Consider the following 18689-nt stretch of genomic DNA (forward strand, 5'->3'; position numbering starts at 1 on the left):
CTCTAATCTTCTGATTAATACCATGCCGCACTCTATCACTACTGTTCGGTGGCCTATAAACAACTGCTACCAATGTTTGCTGCCCCTTGATGTTTCTTAGCTCCACCCAAACAGATTCCACATTTTGTTCTTCTGATCTGAGATCCTCCCTTACTAATGTACTGATCCCATCCCTTATTATCAGTGCAACACCACCTCCTTTTTCCTTTTTGCCTGTCCTTCCTAAATGTCAAATATCCTTAAATATACATTTCCCAGTTTTGGTCACCCTGTAGCCATGTTTCCGTTATGGCAATTAGATCATACCCATTTATCTTTATTTGGGCCTTTAAATCATCTCCTTTGTTGTGAATGCGAATATAAACAAATGTTATTAATTTAAAATCTAGTTTGTTAAATTGACTTATATTTTTAACTTTGAAGTTAATTCTATAATTAAGTATCCTCAGTTTATTCAAAGTTGCTGTTTACTGTATTGTGTAATGTATTGCAAAATCTCCATCATTGAAGGCTGGGATAGATAGATTTTTGGTCTCGCGGGGAATCAACGGATATGGAGAGTGGGCAGGAAAGTGGGATTGAAGTCCAAGATCAGCCATGATCGTATTGATGGGCCACATGGTCTACGTCTACTCCTATTTCTTGTCTTCTTGTGTTCTTTCCAGTCAAACAGAACCACGGTATGAGCCAATTTTGGAACAAAGACTGTTTTCAGTTTGACATTCAAGGGGTTTCTTAATGTTGGCCTACTTCTAATCTTCTTCTTCTTTGGCCTCCTTGTCTCGGGAGACAATGGGTAAGCGCCTGGAGGTGGTCAGTGGTTTGTGGAGCAGCGCCTGGAGTGGCTATAAAGGCCAATACTAGAGTGACAGGCTCTTCCACAGGTGCTGCAGAAAACATTGGTTGTCAGAGCTGTTACACAATTGGCTCTCCCCTTGCGCTTCTGTCTTTTTTCCTGCCAACTACTAAGTCTCTTCGACTCGCCACACTTTAGCCCCGCCTTTATGGCTGCTCGCCAGCTCTGGCGATCGCTGGCAACTGGCTCCCACGACTTGTGACCAATGTCACAGGACTTCATGTCACGTTTCCAGACATCTTTAAAGCGGAGACATGGACGGCCGGTAGGTCTGATACCAGTGGCGAGCTCGCTGTACAATGTGTCCTTGGGAATCCTGTCATCTTCCATGCGGCTCACATGGCCAAGCCATCTCAAGCGCCGCTGATTCAGTAGTGTGTATCAGCTGGGGATGTTGGCCGCCACGAGGACTTCTGTGTTGGAGATGCGGTCCTACCACCTGATGCCAAGGATTCTCTGGAGGCAGCGAAGATGGAATGAATTGAGACGTCGCTCTTGGCTGACGTACATTGTCCAGGCCTCGCTGCAGTAGAGCAAGGTACTGAGGACACAGACTTGATACACTCGGACTTTTGTGTTCTGTGTCAGTGTGCCATTTTCCCGCACTCTGTTGGCCAGCCTGGACATAGCAGTGGAAGCCTTTCCCATGCGCTTGTTGATTTCTGCATCTCGAGACAGGTTACTGGTGATAGTTGAGCCTAGGTAGGTGAACTCTTGAACCACTTCCAGAGCGTGGTCGCCGATATTGATGGATGGAGCATTTCTGACGTCCTGTCCCATGATGTTTGTTTTCTTGAGGCTGATGGTTAGGCCAAATTCATTGCAGGCAGCCGCAAACCTGTCGATGAGAATCTGCAGACACTCTTCAGTGTGAGATGTTAATGCAGCATCGTCAGCAAAGAGGAGTTCCCTGATGAGGACCTTTCGTACTTTGGTCTTCGCTGTTAGACGGGCAAGGTTAAACAACCTGCCACCTGATCTTGTGTGGAGGAAAATTCCTTCTTCTGAAGACTTGAACGCGTGTGAGAGCAGCAGGGAGAAGAAAATCCCAAACAGTGTAGGTGCGAGAACACAGCCCTGTTTCACACCACTCAGGATAGGAAAGGGGTCTGATGAGGCGCCGCTATGCTGAATTGTGCCTTTCATATTGTCATGGAATGAGGTGATGATATTTAGTAGCTTTGGTGGACATCTGATCTTTTCTAGTCGTCTGAAGAGACCACGTCTGATGACGAGGTCAAAGGTTTTGGTGAGATCAATGAAAGCAACGTAGAGGGGCATCTGTTGTACTTCTAATATACTGTAATGATTGCAGATACAAATCAAGAACATTATAATATATGGAATGTGAAAAGGACATCAGCCTCCTCCATTCCACAGACCATATCTTGCACCCTATCACTGTTATGACACGACTGCGCAAGACAAAGCCCCCAATCAAAATATATGATTCCGATTGTGGTGGGAGCAACGCACAGTCAATTCAGTCCTGTCACTCCACAGGTCGCACAACATATCACTTTAAGCTTTCCCAAATCAAAGAAAGCCACAGCTGAATTGAACAATCTAGTAACCCCCGAATGAGGTGAACCAAACTAGGTATCTTTAGATACTCACAAATTAACTGTTTATTTGAAAAAAACTACAATATTAAACACTACTAAGATAAATCAATATCTAAAGACCTTATAACTTATTTAAAACTCTAACTCCCACATTCACAAACATATACCCAAACTATCGGAAGTTTGATGCTTAATTAGTTGCCCAAGAAAAATAGAATAATAATAATAAAGTCTTTGCAGATTTATGTTGCTGCCGAAATGGAATCTTCCCAATGTAGAAACGGTCCAAGGTTGCTTGAATTTGCAGTTATCCAATGAAAAAAAAATGTTCTTCAACTGTAGGATAGTCAGATATTTAGTTCAGCAGTTGAAGTGTTGCTCTTCTTCTCCAGCGATGAACACAGCAATAGTTTGCTACCACTTTCAAAAGAATCAATCTGGCTTGACGTTTCAGAACTTTGAGAGCGATTAACAAATAGGGTTAAAATAGACTGAGGGGAGAGCTCTCCTGTTTCCTTCACGTGCCAGAACAGTCTGTTAACTGTGTGACTCTGCAAAGCCAGTTTTTTTTCCAGCTAGTTTCAAACTTAAATGGCAACATTGTATATCCTGTTTTCTGAATGGTTGTATCCAGGGCAACCAAGATGCACATTCTCTTGGTAACTTCTGAGGCTTGCTGTTTGAAAGAAGTACTGATCTCTTACAGCCTTAAAGGCACACCGCATATTTCCCAAAAAATATACAACAGGATCATGACATCACCCATAATGGAAGGCTCTTAATTACACTGATTCATAAAAGTAATCCGTATCTATCCATCTCCTAACACCACTTCCAGTCACAGTAAAAGAGGAAACTTCCTCCGTTGCTGTGGTTCAAAGAGAAAGTTCCACTCGGGCTGCAAGGAATTAGAATAGCAGATTTGAATCGTAACTACAGCTGGACCACATGGCTTCCTACAAACACCTTTATAATTGTATTGATGAATTAAGCCAGTATTTATTTATTCTGATATGTACTTGCAAAATCTCTCCTACCCAATGCATCAATCTCTATTTCAGCAATTCGCCTAATAAAAAATTCAAAGAATTCAGCAGTTGCTCTTTATTTATTTACAAAATATAAATGGCAAAAGGAAATTTAGGAAAGAATTTTAATGGGTGGGCAACCTTGCCAGCATGTCCAAGATCCTGAAAATAAATGTTAAAATTTGTTGGTGTTCTTTTAACTTGGCCGATAAAAGTTTCACAATGAGAGGAAACTTTGAGTGAATCATCAGTAAATATGCTGAAATTTTATCCTTTTAATTCAACCTTTTAAAAATCATATGTGGAATTTCATCAGTTGTATTCTGAAGGTCGAAGTGAATATACGGGCGCCTTGCAGCGGTAAATGACGAGTCACTTGGACACATTTGCGTCACTTTACTTAAAAAGGAGTGAGGGGAATTGTTTCACAGCACCATCTGCTCATTTTGGTTCCATTGATTAGATTTTATAATTTAAAGCCAATCCATGTTGATTAAACCCAGTTTTTAAAACTGTACTGTAAGAATGTTTTACCTCGGGGATAAGTTTTTAATGTTCTTTCTTTTCAAGCTTTGAGGTGAATGAGACCACTGAAAACCTAACCTTGGTGATATATCGAGATAGGGGGACGTATGGAAATGTATCACTATTTTGCTACCCCCAGAGTCTAGAAGCTCAACTGGGATGGGATTTCAGTGTGACACCAACGGTAAGAAGTAATTTTGCATTGAAGCTTCAGATCTTGAGCATGAATAATTGATTTAAAAAAATATTTGGGTGGATTTTCTTCCGTCCTGCACTGCAGAATTGGTATTGCCCAAGCACAGGGCAGAGGGAAAAGTGAGAGAGAAGCATTGGTTGGAATCTCCTGATCGCCATTCAGAAATGTTTACATCAGTTTACGTTGGTTTCTGCTTGTTGATGGGACCTTGCACCAAATTCCCTGCAGAGCTCAGTTGCCTATTGCATATTGTAAAAAGACCAATCTAAAACAACTGTAAATTCAGCAGTAGAATTTTACATTCTAATTTTTATATTTGAAATGGCTGAACAGAGGCTTAAATTAATTGTTGTTTTAGCCATATCCCCATAAATTTAATATTGTTCAACTGTAGTCCATTGTATAGTTATTTAAATAGACAAACTTGCTAATAAATGCAGAAAGCCCAAATGTGAACTTTTAGAAAAGCAGATTTGAATAGTAACTACAGCTAGACCACATGGTTTCCCACAAACGCTTTTATAATCGTATTGATGAATTAAGCCAGTATTTGTTTATTCTAATATGTACTAGCAAAATCTCTTCTACCCAATGCATCAATCTCTATTTCAGCAATTCGCCTAATAAAAAATTCAAAGAATTCAGCAGTTGCTCTTTATTTATTTACAAAATATAAATGACAAAATGAAATTCAGGGAAGAATTTTAACGGGTGAGCTGGGTGGGATTGGCTGCGAGTGGGGGTTCAATGGGCAAAAAATGTGAGCATGTTGAATAGCCAGCTTCAATCCACTGGCTTCCAAGATTTATTGAGTCCTGCTCCCAGGAGGTGGGCTGGCATTTTAAACATGTTAGTGAGGCTGGAAATGTGAATGGTAACATAGTGATAATGTTACAGGACTAGTAAGTCAGAGGTCTGGACTAACGTCCGGAGATGTGAGTTCAAGTTCCCACCATGGCAGCAGGGATAATTTAAATTCAACTCATTAATAAATCTGGAATAAAAAGCTAGTCCCAGTAATGAAACTCCCAGATTGTCATAAAAACCGATTTGGCTCACTGATATCCTTCAGGGAAGGAAATCTGCCATCCTTAACCCATCAGTCCCACGGCAATGTGGTTAACTCTTACCTGCCCTTTGAAATGGCCTCGCAAGCCACTCATTTGTAGCAAACCGCTACAGAAAAGTCACCTGACATCAACCAAGGCACCAGTAACAACAAAGGCACACCTTGCCCAGTCGACCCTGCAAAGTTCTTTTTACTAACATTTGGGGACTTATGCCGAAATTGACAGAGCTGTCCCATAGACCAGAGAAGCAACAGCCTGACATAGTCATACTTACCACATCAAACCTTACAGCCATGTCCCAGACTCCTCCATCACCATTCCTTCACATGTCCTGTCCCACCAGCAGGATAGATCCACCACAGGTGGCGGCACAGTGGTAATAGTCAGGAGGGAATGGCCCTGAGAGTCCTCGACATTGACTCCGGGCCCCATGATGTCTCATGGCATCAGGTCAATCAAGGGCAAGGAAACCTCCTGCTGATTACCTTCCTGCCCTTCCTGAATCAGTACTGTTCAATGTTGAACACCATTTGGATGAAGCACTGAGGGTAGCAGAAGCACTGAGGGTAGCAAAAGCACAGAATGTACTCTGGGTGGGGGACTTTAATGTCCATCACCAGGAGTGGCTCACTGCCACCACTATTGACTGAGCTGGCCAGGTCCTGAAGGTCATATCTCCCAGCAGGTAGTGAGAGAACAATCAAGAGGGAAAAACCTACTTGACCTCGTCCTCACCAACCTACCTGTCGCAGATGCATCTGTCCATGACAGTATCGCTAAGAGTGACCACCGCACAGTCCTTTTGGAGACGACATCCCGTCTTTACACTGACGTTACCCTCCATTATGTTGCATTGCACGACCACCATGTTAAATGGGATAGGTTCAGAACAGATCAAGCATTTCAAAATTGGGCATCTATGAGGCGCTGCTAACCATCAGCAGCAACAGCATTATATTTAACCACAATCTGTAACCTCATGACCCTGCATATCCCTCAGTCTACCATTACCATCAAGCTAGTGGACCAACTCTGGTTCAATGAGGAGCGTAGGAGAGCATGCCAGGAGCAGCAACAGACATTGTTAAAAATTAGGTGCCAAACTGGTGAAGCTACAACACAGGACTACGTGAATACTAAACAGCAAAAGCGGCATACAATAGACAAAGCAAAGCAATCCCACAACCAATGGATCAGATCAAAGCTCTGCAGTCCTGCCGCATCCAGTCTTGAATGGTGGACAATTGAACAACTAACTGAAGGAGGATTCTCTACGAACATCCCCATCCTTGATGATGCGAGATCCCAGCAAGTCAGTGCACAAGACAAGGCTGAAACATTTGCCACCATTTTCAGCCAGAAGTGCTGAACGGGTGATCCATCTTGGCTTCCTCCAGAGGTCCCCAGGATTACAGATGCCAGTCTTCAGCCAATTCGATTCACTGCATGTGATATCAAGAAACCACTGAGCGCAATGGATACAGCAAAGACAATGAGCCCTAACAACATTCCAGCTGTCTTGTGCTCCAGAACTTGCCACATCCCTATCAAAGTTGTTCCAGTACGGCTAAAACACTGGCAATTACCTGTCAATGTGGAAAATTGCCCAGGTATGTCCTGTCCACAGAAAGTAAGACAAATCCAATTTGGCAAATTACTGTCCCATCAGTCTACTCTCAAACATCAGCAAAGTGATGGAAGGCATTATTGACAGTGCTATCAAGTGGCACTTACTCAGCAACAACCATCCTCAGATACTGAAGCAGTCCGTTCCCGCAAGACCTGGACAACATTCAGGCTTGGGCTGGTAAGTGGAAAGTGACATTTGCACCACACAAGTGACAGGCAGTGACCATCTCCAACAAGAGAGACTCTAACCATCTCCCCCTGACATTCAACGGTGTTACCATTGCTGAATCTGCCACCATCAACATCCTGGGGGTTACCATTGACCAGAAACTTAACTGGATCAGCCATATACATACTGTGCCTACAAGGGCAGAGGATGGGAATTCTGCAGCGAGTAATTCATTTCCTGATTCTCTAGAACCTATCCGGAATCCACAAGGCACAAGTCAGGAGTGTGATGCAATTCTCTCCACCAGTCTGGATGAGTGCAGCTGCAACAACACTCAAGAAGCTCGAAGAACAAGGGCAGCAGATGCATGGGAACACCACCAACTGCATGTTCCCCTCCAAGCCATACACCATCCTGACTTGGAACTATATTGCTTTTCCTGCATTGTCGCTGTGTCAAAAACCTGGAACTACCTCCCGAACAGCACTGTGGGTGCACTTACTCCACATTGACTACAGCGGTTCAAGAAGGGAGCTCACCACCACCTTCTCAAGGGCAATTAGAGATGGGAAAAAATGCTGATCTTGGCAGCGACACTCATCCCATGGATGAATAAAAAAACCCCTCAGATTTAACCTGCTTTTCAGATATAACTGGCCGGCCTGGTTTCCCCAGCCTTGAGAAACCCACCAGCGAGGCAAGGACAGCTTGAGGGAGAAGGGAGATGCCTTCAAGGCACTCCTTGCAGGCAAGCAGGAGCAGGAGTGCTTCTTCCCGGCCCCCCAAACTCCTCCACCATCATATCCTAATCACATACAAAACCCCCTCGCCTCAGGATCAGGGATCGCATCAAACCCCCTGTGGGATCGGAAACTCTTCCCACACATGTTCCAAGTGTTGGAGATTGGGCCTTCCCAGTCCTTTAGCTTCCTGCGGAATGCTCCTTGCCCAACTGGAAGTCAAGCTTGTCAATCAGGCTGACTTCTGGGCGGAGAACCTGTCAGCGTCAAACGCCGCACGCAGTGGAGTTAAAATGCCACAGCATGCAGGGAAACTAGACTTCAAGGTTTCCCACGCACTACTGGAAACACCCGCTCCCAGCATGTAGGCAAGTAATAAAACCCGTTTAATGACCGCAATTGCTTAGTGATTACACATGTGTACTAATATAGGAGAACATTTTTTAGATTTTACAATTTAGGTATTCAGGTTGAATGTTAATTTAAATAGATTGATGATGGTTATGGTAGGGAACTTCAACAAGTATTTAAACTTCTAGAACAGACACTGCAGTTTTTATTTATTGGTTATTATTTATAAAAAAGGAAAGAAAAGTGGTATTTTTGATGGAAGAAGCTTCAATAGATACAAAAGTGACATTTGCCTAAAGATATTTAAAGCTTCAGTCCTGAAAAAGACAGTTACTCCTCCAGTTACATCAATATCAAGGTGATTGCTTCAGATCCTGCAGTGCCTAACTTTCTGAGTAACTCTGTGTAAATCTACTGTAGTGCGTGACTGGTGTAAACACAGGAAACTCGCATAAACTAGTCTTTTGGATGGGAAATGGAGTGGTAGGGGGTTTCAGCAGTCTCACATTTTCCTAACACTCCCTCCAGTGATGCAAGTTGATTTGTGATTGTAGTATGTGTATGCCCAGTTCTGTTATTGCAGTGATGTAGGAGAGGACATTCCTGGCTTACTTCCTCATTCTCCAATTGATCCAACTGTTGGGTTTCCTTGTGTCGGAATGCCTCAGAGGTTGGTGTGAGAGCCTTCTCCCAGAACGCCATTGACTAGAGGATTGGCAGAAATCCTGAGGACAGGTTGATGACATTTTACTGTCAAGTCCCCTGAATGCATTGAGGAATTTGAGGACTTTTAGCTGTTGCCTCCCAGCCAGGCAGTGGGTTTGCAGCAGGGACCATTTGAATGACCTGCAGGAGGAAAAACTTGAGCAATTGCCTCCAAATATGAAATGGGCAACCAAAAAAAAAATTCAGTTGTGTTCATAGTGTCAATAGATTTGCCATCTGATACAAATATATAAACCCTTCTGAACAAAAAGACAAAGAATGGTGTTCAATTAAACACTAATGTGCAGACGTAGCAAATGTTTTCTGCTTTAGATAGCATTCACCTAGATTTTGCTCCCTGCAGCAAAGGAATAGCTTTTGCATTTACCTTGTGTACAGTTGCCCAGAAACTTTTTGCAGGCTTGTCAGCAGAGACATCTGGTGTTTGATCCTGTGTAGCTCCCTCTACAGGGGTTCTGTGATGTCTTTAAGCAGGGCAAGCAACAGAGAGACTCTTCAACCAATCAGACTGAAGTATCTGCAAGCCAGGAAGTAAAAAATAAAGGAAATATAAATTGCATTTAAATAATTTGTACAAGAAGCAAAATAAAGTTTGGGTCATACAAATGGGATTAAAGGAAGGAGACAGAAGAGAAAAGCAGAGAACACTAATAGATTTTTTAAAATTTTATTCTTTTAAAAATCTGCAACATTATTTTCCTTCTGAAGTAATGCAATGCCACACTTGTAAAATTAACTTTTCAGGGACGGAGAGGTTATTCAGGAGTAATTATTGCTTAATATGCCATTCAAACTCACTTACTCCTGAACTAGCCCTAACTTTTCAGCCAATTTACCCCAAGTTACCACCGTTACAGTGATTTCAATGAGGAGTCCATTGACAAGCACAGCAACAGCACACCCTACAAAGGAGCAGAGTATTTCTGACAGCGACTTCTGTATTTCTGTATTTAACTGCACAGGTGCAGATACCAGAAGTTGCTGTCAGACTTATCCTATGATAATGTTGAGTGCTGATCGCTTTGCCTTTATTATTACATCAAAATCTGGGCCATTATTGAAGTCAATCTGTTTTTGTTCAGGAGTATCATCTATGAATCAAATAGATGGATGCATCTATGTTTCTTCCTGTTGGATTTGTTGTTCACAAATACAATTTCAATCAACGGATACTAGTCAACCAGCACATATCTGTAGTGATGCTCAATTTTACTCTTCTCAAGCACCTAACCAGCTGCTTAACCAGTTGAAATAGATTAAAATTCACAAGTTCGGCATTTTCCTTAACCAAGTGTAATAAATAGACCCTGCTAACAGCTTTTATCTGTCTGTTGCTAATAGTCTTCAGCGTACCCACTCCTATGAACACTACACAGCTGATGTGAACATGACAGCCCTCAGAAAAACCCCAATGACTATCTACATACTAAATGTCAGCCCACACATGGACATCCATATTGTCAGCAAACTCTGTGTGTTTTCTGTGGGCTCTGCAAGTGATCATAACACAGTGTGGTAATTTGTTTTTCTTGAATTTGCAGACTATTTTTTTCGGTGAAGGGGAACGATACAAATCTATTGAGGTCGCAATTCTTGATGATGATTTTCCAGAAGGGGATGAAGATTTCCAGCTGATTCTCACCAATCCTTCATTAGGACTAGAACTAGGGGAAAAGTCCATAGGTAACAAAAAGCATATCTACTCCACAAATGACTAGAGACTATGGGATAATGCACCAAATCAGAATTGTTATCCTTAATATATGTACATATGCATTTTAATCCATTTGGCAGGTGGAAGAATATTTGGAGTGAGTCTTGCTGTAATTCATGCCTAAAAATAAGAAAGCAACAGACATGGTAGTTGGTTGAAATGTAATGGATGTAGTGTACATGGACTAAAGGAAAGCCTTTGACAAGGTATCACATGGAAACTTATTACAGAGATTAGTGCATCCCGAATTAGGAGAGGATAGCAAATTTGATTACAAATTGATTAGAAGGGAGAACACAGAGAGTAAGAGATAAGGAGTGGTTGAAAATGGATAGTGGTGTTCCTCAGGGTTCCATTCCACTTCGGCTCAAGTCCTGGATTTCACCGTTGGTTTGCAGAGGATTCTGTTCTCTTCTACCCTAATAGACCATTTCAAAGTGCTATTGTAGATATAGATTTTTCAAAAGGTTGATGGGACTTCTGGCAACACTATTATTTTGTTTGTGGGGTTCTTTCTATCAATTTCACTCTGGTAAAGGGAGGATGAGAGGATGGAGCAGCAGTAGGAGGCAGCAACAAGCAGAGCTGCATTTGCAGGGAAAACAAATAGAAGGAAAAAAACTCTCAGGAATCTTTACCCTCCCAACAAAGTTTTTAGTGCCAGGGCAATGTACCCACGGTTCTCTGTGGAGCAATGCTTAAGGACGATGTGCATCTCCGGGAAGGTTGTCACAGAATTGTGTCACCTCCTAGAACAGGACTTGCTTCAGCTAGCATTGCATTGCTTGTTGCAGTAAAGGTCATTGCAGTCATGAACTTGTTTGTCTCTGGCTTCTTCCGGGCTGTCATGAGGGATACCAGTAACATCAATCTGTCTGCAGTTCATGTTTTCATTCAGGGGAGAGCTTCCTCCAAGTCCCCCAAATCTATGGTGTCACTGATTGCACCGATGACGCCTTGTAAGTTTCTATAGATATGCTGCCTGCCTTCATGAATCACAAGGGCTTTCATGGCATTAATATGCAATTTGTGTGTGATCACAAACAACACTACTGAGTTGTACTACTGAGGAGAAATTTTCCAAAGCACTAAGCCGCTGGCATCAAATTGCAGCATTTCTACGTATATAAACTTGTTTAAAAAAGAATGAAGGAATAAAAATATTCCCAACAGGAAAATGTAATCTCTTTATCCATTTGAGAGGACTAAGTTTTTGATGTTGAACTACAAAATGTAACAAGATAATGTACAGACTAATGAAATCAGTGGTTATGACACAGCAGTACTCATTGAAGAGTCTAGATGATGTTAGAAATCATGAGATTAAAGCCTAAGTGATTTTACAACTGTCATATTAAGGCGAAGATTTGGGCGTTGAAATTAGTCTTGTGTATCCATTATTGTATCAGTTATTTGTATCTGCATTGTAATGGTTTTATTTCATTTGGGTATCATATCAGAGACTAGCTTGTGTGCTCTATGTTGATGCGTGCTGAGATCTACACTGCCAGCTTAATAATTGTGCTGTAATCATTGCAAATGTATGGAATGATAATGAACAAATGATGACTTGTAAATAACAGAGTCAGCATATAGAATAAACTAAAGCATAATAATAAGAATACCCTTCGGTCAAATCATGCTGTATAATATTAGCAATGAACATATTAGCGTATTCAAGTGAAACTCTTTGTTTGAACAAAGATAAAAACTCATTTAAAATAAACAGGTTAACATCTTTCTTGAAATAATGGATATTGAAATTTCATGCATAGTTATTGTAACCAGTATTGTACACTACATTTTCTACCATCACCTAATTTGAGAATTTTACTCTGTGGGGTTAGAAATATACAGAACATTAATTTTGTTCGATGTTCTGTGATGAAACTCTTGCAGATGCTTAGACCATTTGAAGGATTATGACATTTTTGGAGAGGATGTTTTAACCCAAATGGACAACTGCTTACAACACACTTTTGCTATTACAGCCACAGTGACCATCTTTGCCAATGATGATGGACATGGGATTCTGTCATTTAACAACACTGAGCACTTTTACCTTAAGGAGCCAACTGCCATTGGTTTAGCAGAGAGTGTTGCAACACTGCACATTGTACGAAACCCACCAATGGGGACATTTGGAGTAGTCACCGTTCAGTACATTGTCACAAGTATGAATGGATCAGACTCTTTGCTGGACCTGAAACCTACACAAGGTTTTATTGTACTGGAAGATGGTATAAGGATGAAGGTAAGATCTTTTAAAATTGTATCTCAAAATATATTTAGTTAAATGCACTTATTATCCATCACTTTTTATAAATTTTACAGAGAAAAAAACAGAATTTTTAGTACAATGGAAAAATTTGGCATTACTCAAATAAAAAATTACTTTTCCAGGGCCAGAGAAGTTCTTCAGCAGTACTTATGACTTAGTACACTGTTAAAAACCCAGTTACACCTCATTAACAAAAAGATATTCTATAGTACATTAAAAAATATTTTACATACGTGCACCTCCTGTTGATCATCTTTAATTATTATCTCTTGTCATGCTAATTCCATCATGCCTGTCTGACACATCAAAACTCGACCTGTCTAGACAAAATCTTTACCTTGGTGTCCAATTGTCTCTCCAAAGTAGGTGATGCTTCACATTCCCATCCATCTAAAGATTATTGTGTGGGGCCTTCCACAACCTTCTATGCTTTTTAAAAAATGTTTGAATATTTTCACACTTTTTTTTGCAGCTTCTTCCAATTAAAAAGTGAAACCATTATGGCAGCCCTTACCATTCTGGCTTGCCACCCTGGCTAGATCCCTGATGCTGTCCAATTGTTCTAGCAGACTCAGCCTGTGTTCCTGGTCTGATCCTCTCCCCATGACTGCCGTCACTCCTTACTGATTGGAATCCTCTGGCCGTGGCTCGATAAGTTTTAATAAAAATACTGAGCTGAATGTGGAGCCGTGAGGAATAGGACTGCTCTTCCCAGCTCTGCTTCAGTATTGAAGACCGTTGCAGGTCTACCCTAACCCATCAGGAAAATTCCCAAGGAAGTTCTGGGCACAACTCTCCTCAGCTGTAGAAGCTAGAAAGTGATGTTTGGACAGAATGACAGAGAAAAACAGCTATTAAAAAGAACAAGGAATAAGGAAAGTTATTAAATAAACTGTGTTGGCTACATTGTGAAATTGCAGACTTTAAAACATTAAAAGCACATTTAAAAATCAAAAAGGTGATGTTAGTCATCAGGCTGGTAAAACGTATGATTGACTCCAATCATTTCAGTAACTGGCTTGTTTGTTTAGCTCAGTTCAGTCCTCCATCTAGTGGGTTATTTGAGTACTGCAAAAGTTATCTGTAACATAGTTGTAACAATTTATAAGAAACTGAGTGCTTCTTGCACCATACTTAACTATAGGTGGTACATTCAATCTGTACTTTAGATGTTGTCATTTGATGTTCTCCCCCACCCCTCAGATTCTGCAGATTTCTGCTATATTGGATGAAGAGGCAGAGATGGATGAGCAGTTCTTGGTTACTTTGTTTGGCCCTACTGGAGGGGCTAGACTGGGAAAGAACCTACAGACCCAGATAACAGTCCTACAGAATCAGGCACCATTAGGACTTTTTAGTATCTTCACATTGGAAAACAGGTCAGAAAAATATAGCAATATCCTTAATAACTAATATTAAACATCAGAACTTTGGGACCCTTCAATAATTATAGCAGTGGAATGAGTTCCCAACCTCAGCCTCAATTTGTGTTCAGTATATTTGTCATCCAATTAATGAACATACTCCAGAATTAGCCTGTTAGTATGCAACAAAGTTAATATGAAAACGGTTATGACCCTAACTCACCAGTATTGCCAGAATTGGGCTAATTATGCTGGACCAAAATTCTTAGACTCTGTAGTGAAATAATTATTTTTATATATTTTTTAAAACCACCTTTGCTTTCAGGTTGCATGCGCAGTAAATCAATCTTTTTAATAAAAGTGGCTGAAAGACTATAGTCCCCACCACATGTTCGTGTGAAGGCGATTTGCCTGCTATATGCAAAGACTGAGATCTTGGAGCTGGCAGGCAATGTAATGCAGGACAGTACTGCCTTCATGATCTTCACTAAGATTTTAAATGTATTGTTTGAAATAATCTGTAAAGTACATTTGGGACTGCAGACCTGCAGTACCTGATCTTCTGCACCATTTAATCTAAAATCCAATATACTGAGAATCCCCCTGGTCAATATCTAGGTTTCTTTCCATAACATTTATCTGTGTAGCTTGCACTGGTTTGCAATGAAAACAGAGAACAGAATGTTGTCAGGTGCTCTTACTTTCAAGTATGTTTTATCATAACTTAATAGATTTTTTTAAAGCTTGCGTACTTTATTTACTCATGCTTGTTTGTGATTTAATCATCCTGGAACTATCCAAAAACAAGGTAGTTTATTAACAATTAATAATAGTGTATTATGTTATTCTAAAGGGAGGGTTACTTTATATGACATAACCTAATCATTTGAATGTTGACAAAAGACAAAACCACCCTCCCTTCAAAGAAAACACTTACAGTAATTGAACTTCTGATGTGTAGTATTTGAATTTTAGAAACATGAACTACAATGACATATAATTAATAAGTAAACGGAGCTGTTTCTGCCTGAAATAGACAGACTGCATAAGATGCTATAACTGGTAACTTTGAAATTGACATTAATTCAGATGCATAATAGTTATCGCCTTTTGGCCAATGTAAGTGACTGCCTGTTCTAAACATGGATGTTTTAAGTCTTGGGGACCTTAATTGGCTTTTTCTATATAATTTGCAAGTGTCTCTTATGAGTCTCTTATGACAACCCAATTTTCACAAAGTAGAATCAATTGTCAGTGTCAGACGTTTTCTATGAGTGAATATACCAGCATTTCAGCTCTTACAAGTACTAACCATTACAGAGAGCCTATTTTAAAGAAATGAGGCACAAACTTAATGAATTGTTAAGACAAGACAGACTTTTACTAGGAATCAGGTAAAGGTGCAACATAGTTCATCTGAGTAATTACTGGTTGGTTGAATTCAATTTTAAAAAAAATGTGTGTGGAAGTGGTAATAGAACTGTATCTATTATAGGGAAATCTAGTTCAAAAGTGAAAAGTATCCAAGGTAATTTTTATTAAGTTGATAATAGGGTTATCAAATTCCTTGATCAAACCCCTTAGTTGAAAAAATACTATACCACATCAGTTAAAATACTTTCAACCAAACTTCTGTGACTTCCAGCTTTAATAATTCACTGTGGCCGTTCTTCATTTGTAAGCCTAGGCCGTAAGGGTTGGATTTTCCAGCAGGCATCGGGACCCCGGGTTTGTGCCCAAATGGTCGTCCTGGGCCCTTCCATGTCGTCAGCATGCCCACTGGAGCAATCTTCTGGGAGGCTGCCTCCTAATTGGCTACCTCCATGCTTGCTATCCTATTAGGGACAATGGGTGGGCTCCCAAGGCTGCAGGCCTAAAAGAGGACGGTAGTCTAACTGGCAGAGGTAGGTGCTGCTGAGGCAGGCAGGTGAGTGTGAGGGCCCCTCAACATGGAGGTGCCCTCGGGTGCCTGCATAGAATTAATAAAATAAAGAGGCCCGAAGCAGGAAGGAATATCCCTCCACAGGACTAGTGAAGGACGGGGCTGTGGCCTTTCATTTCCACGGCCCTGTCACTGCAGCACGAGTTGGGAGGCCATCTCGAGTGAGCCGGCTTTCTCTGGACACAGTGGGGGGCCACTCTGACAACAGTAAAATACTGGTGTGGTCGCAAAATGGCCCCTAAGTGAGGCCTTAATTGCCCTAATTGGCTGCCTGCTTCTGTGAAGCTGTTGCCCCTCTTCCCAGCCCTGGGACATACCCTGGAGGTGGGAATGCATCAGGGAGCTATCCTTCCTCCTTATTTTTCCAGCTCTCCCCTCTCCCTGCCTCAAATCCCATCTCCATGGGGCTGGGAAAATTCACCCCTAAGTGTCAGTGTTACTGTGGAGGATATTACAACCTAATATTCATCTCTCATACTCACGCACGCACACACACACACACACACTCTTGAGGATTCACGCCATGATCTTTGTGGGTGGGATAAACCTGCACTTCAACTATTTCATTTTTGGAAATGGAATGTTTTAAATCTTTGCTGTTTTATTTAGGACTCGCTCAGTGAGTCTGGAGGAAGGCAGTAAAACTTTGTATTTAAAGGTTTCTCGAAGTAATGGTTTGGAGAATAGAGTCACTGTGGAATGGGAGACACAGGCTGGGACAGCATTCGGATTAAGTGAGTTGTATTATTCAAACTGCTATGTAGTAACCCATAGAAAATATGCTTCAAAATCTAATTCTAATATAATAGTTAAAACCTTTAACTTGCTGCATTAGTCAAGAAAGTATGGAATATTATATTACCACTGACATAAACAGATCTATATGAATGCATGAAGTATTTGTACAGTAATAACATGGCATAATTTCTGAGCAATTGCATTTTTATTTTTTGTAATTTCTGTTTTATCTCCTTCATTGTTATAAATCTTCCTATGCCACATATCATTGCTTGGTTGAGAAATTAGAGTGCTAAGATTTTTCCTGCTCTTTGACAATGTTGTTTTAGAACCAGCCACAAGAGCTGGTTGGGCTACCTTGCTGAGCTACACCCTACTGCTCAATGAGAATGTAAATTGGGCCACCAATTCAATGCATCATCATCCTATCTTGCATTAATGGAAGCAAAATGTGCGTATCTTTTTCTGAATTTCTCTTCTGTTCAAAGGTTCATTTAGTAACAAATGTAGCTCTATTTGTGTATAGTTGTATTCATCTCTTTAAATCGATTCATTTCTCATATTAATTTGTTGTTTAGCTCGTTCTTGTGTTGTTTTAAATTGAAAAATTAAAGCCAAATGCCAATTGTGCTGGACACTACCAAAATTGAAAAGAGTAAAAGTGAACCTGAGGCAAATCAGGAAGTAATGATTAAATGGCTTGGGCATAAAAAACTTGATGGGAGGAAAAACTGAAGTGAGCAAGGAGTTCCATAGTGCTGTAAGAATTAGTTAGAATAGGAGAAGTTGTGATGAGTCTTAATTTTTGAATCATAAGGGATAAAATTGATCTTGGGTGATCAGATTACATCTCACCCGATTTTCATTTCTATTGAATTTTAAGCACAAAAGGAGGTCTTTTGTCCTGTACCACATACGCTGGCTCTCCAGAAGAGCTATCCTCAGATCCATTCCCCTGATATTTCCCTGCACACTCTTAAATTTATTTTTAAATATTCAGCTACATCCATTTAAAAAAATATTACAGATGCTACTTCCACCACTGTTTCTGGTAGGGTATCCCATGTCCTAAAATTCTGTTGCATATTTTTTTCTTCCTGGCCTCTCTGTTTTGTTCTTTTGATGATCTATATTTATGCCTTCTAACTATCAATGCCAGACCTTCATCAAAATCCCTCATAGTTTTGAACACCTCTATGTTCTCTTCATATTCTTCCTTAAAAAATCCCTTCACATTTTCCTGTATTGAGATTTGTCTGACATTGATTCTGCTCAATCCACTGACTTGTCTATGTGCTCATAAAGTCATTTACAGTCCTTATTATAGTTAACCGAGTTCTTTATTTTTGTGTCCTCTGTAAATTTTGATATTCTGCACCAAAAGCTAAGCCCAAATTATAAATATCCTGAGGATGTATTGAGGTGGAAGAGCAAGTAGATTGGCTTATTTAGAGCTTAGAAGAAACAAGAGAGTTCGGTGAAATACTTGTCATAACAGTATTTGCAAAATGGAGAAAAGCAAACCTAGGTCTGAGAGCAAGGGTGGAGGTGATGACTACTAAACAGAAAGGGCACAAAGTTGCCTCATGTAGTGCCACTTGTTGAGGCACCATGGAAGCCTTGCAATGCTGTACATGTCTGCCTCGTGCCACTGACTGCTTCCTGCGTGACCTGCATGGTGTTGCTGGAGAAGGAAGGTGCAAGCAAGGCTTCCATGCAAATATGCAGGGACCCTCTTTGTTACTCACTGTGCAAACAAAAAGCATGAAGCTGCAAGATGGGCCCTGCACAAGCA

At 40.7% G+C, this 18689-nt stretch overlaps 1 protein-coding gene across 1 annotated transcript in view; it reads left to right on the forward strand.

The window, feature by feature from the left end:
* Nucleotides 1-18689, forward strand: part of adgrv1 (adhesion G protein-coupled receptor V1) — an 810104-nt gene that overhangs the window by 270174 nt on the left and 521241 nt on the right. Inside the window, exons 40-44 of the mRNA XM_068029668.1 lie at nt 4020-4158; nt 10397-10538; nt 12561-12823; nt 14054-14229; nt 16766-16890. Coding sequence (XP_067885769.1) covers nt 4020-4158; nt 10397-10538; nt 12561-12823; nt 14054-14229; nt 16766-16890 — 845 coding nt within the window. The remainder of the gene's footprint in view (nt 1-4019; nt 4159-10396; nt 10539-12560; nt 12824-14053; nt 14230-16765; nt 16891-18689) is intronic.

The sequence above is a fragment of the Heterodontus francisci genome, chromosome 4 (assembly GCF_036365525.1).
Source record: "Heterodontus francisci isolate sHetFra1 chromosome 4, sHetFra1.hap1, whole genome shotgun sequence".
Lineage (NCBI taxonomy): Eukaryota > Metazoa > Chordata > Chondrichthyes > Heterodontiformes > Heterodontidae > Heterodontus > Heterodontus francisci.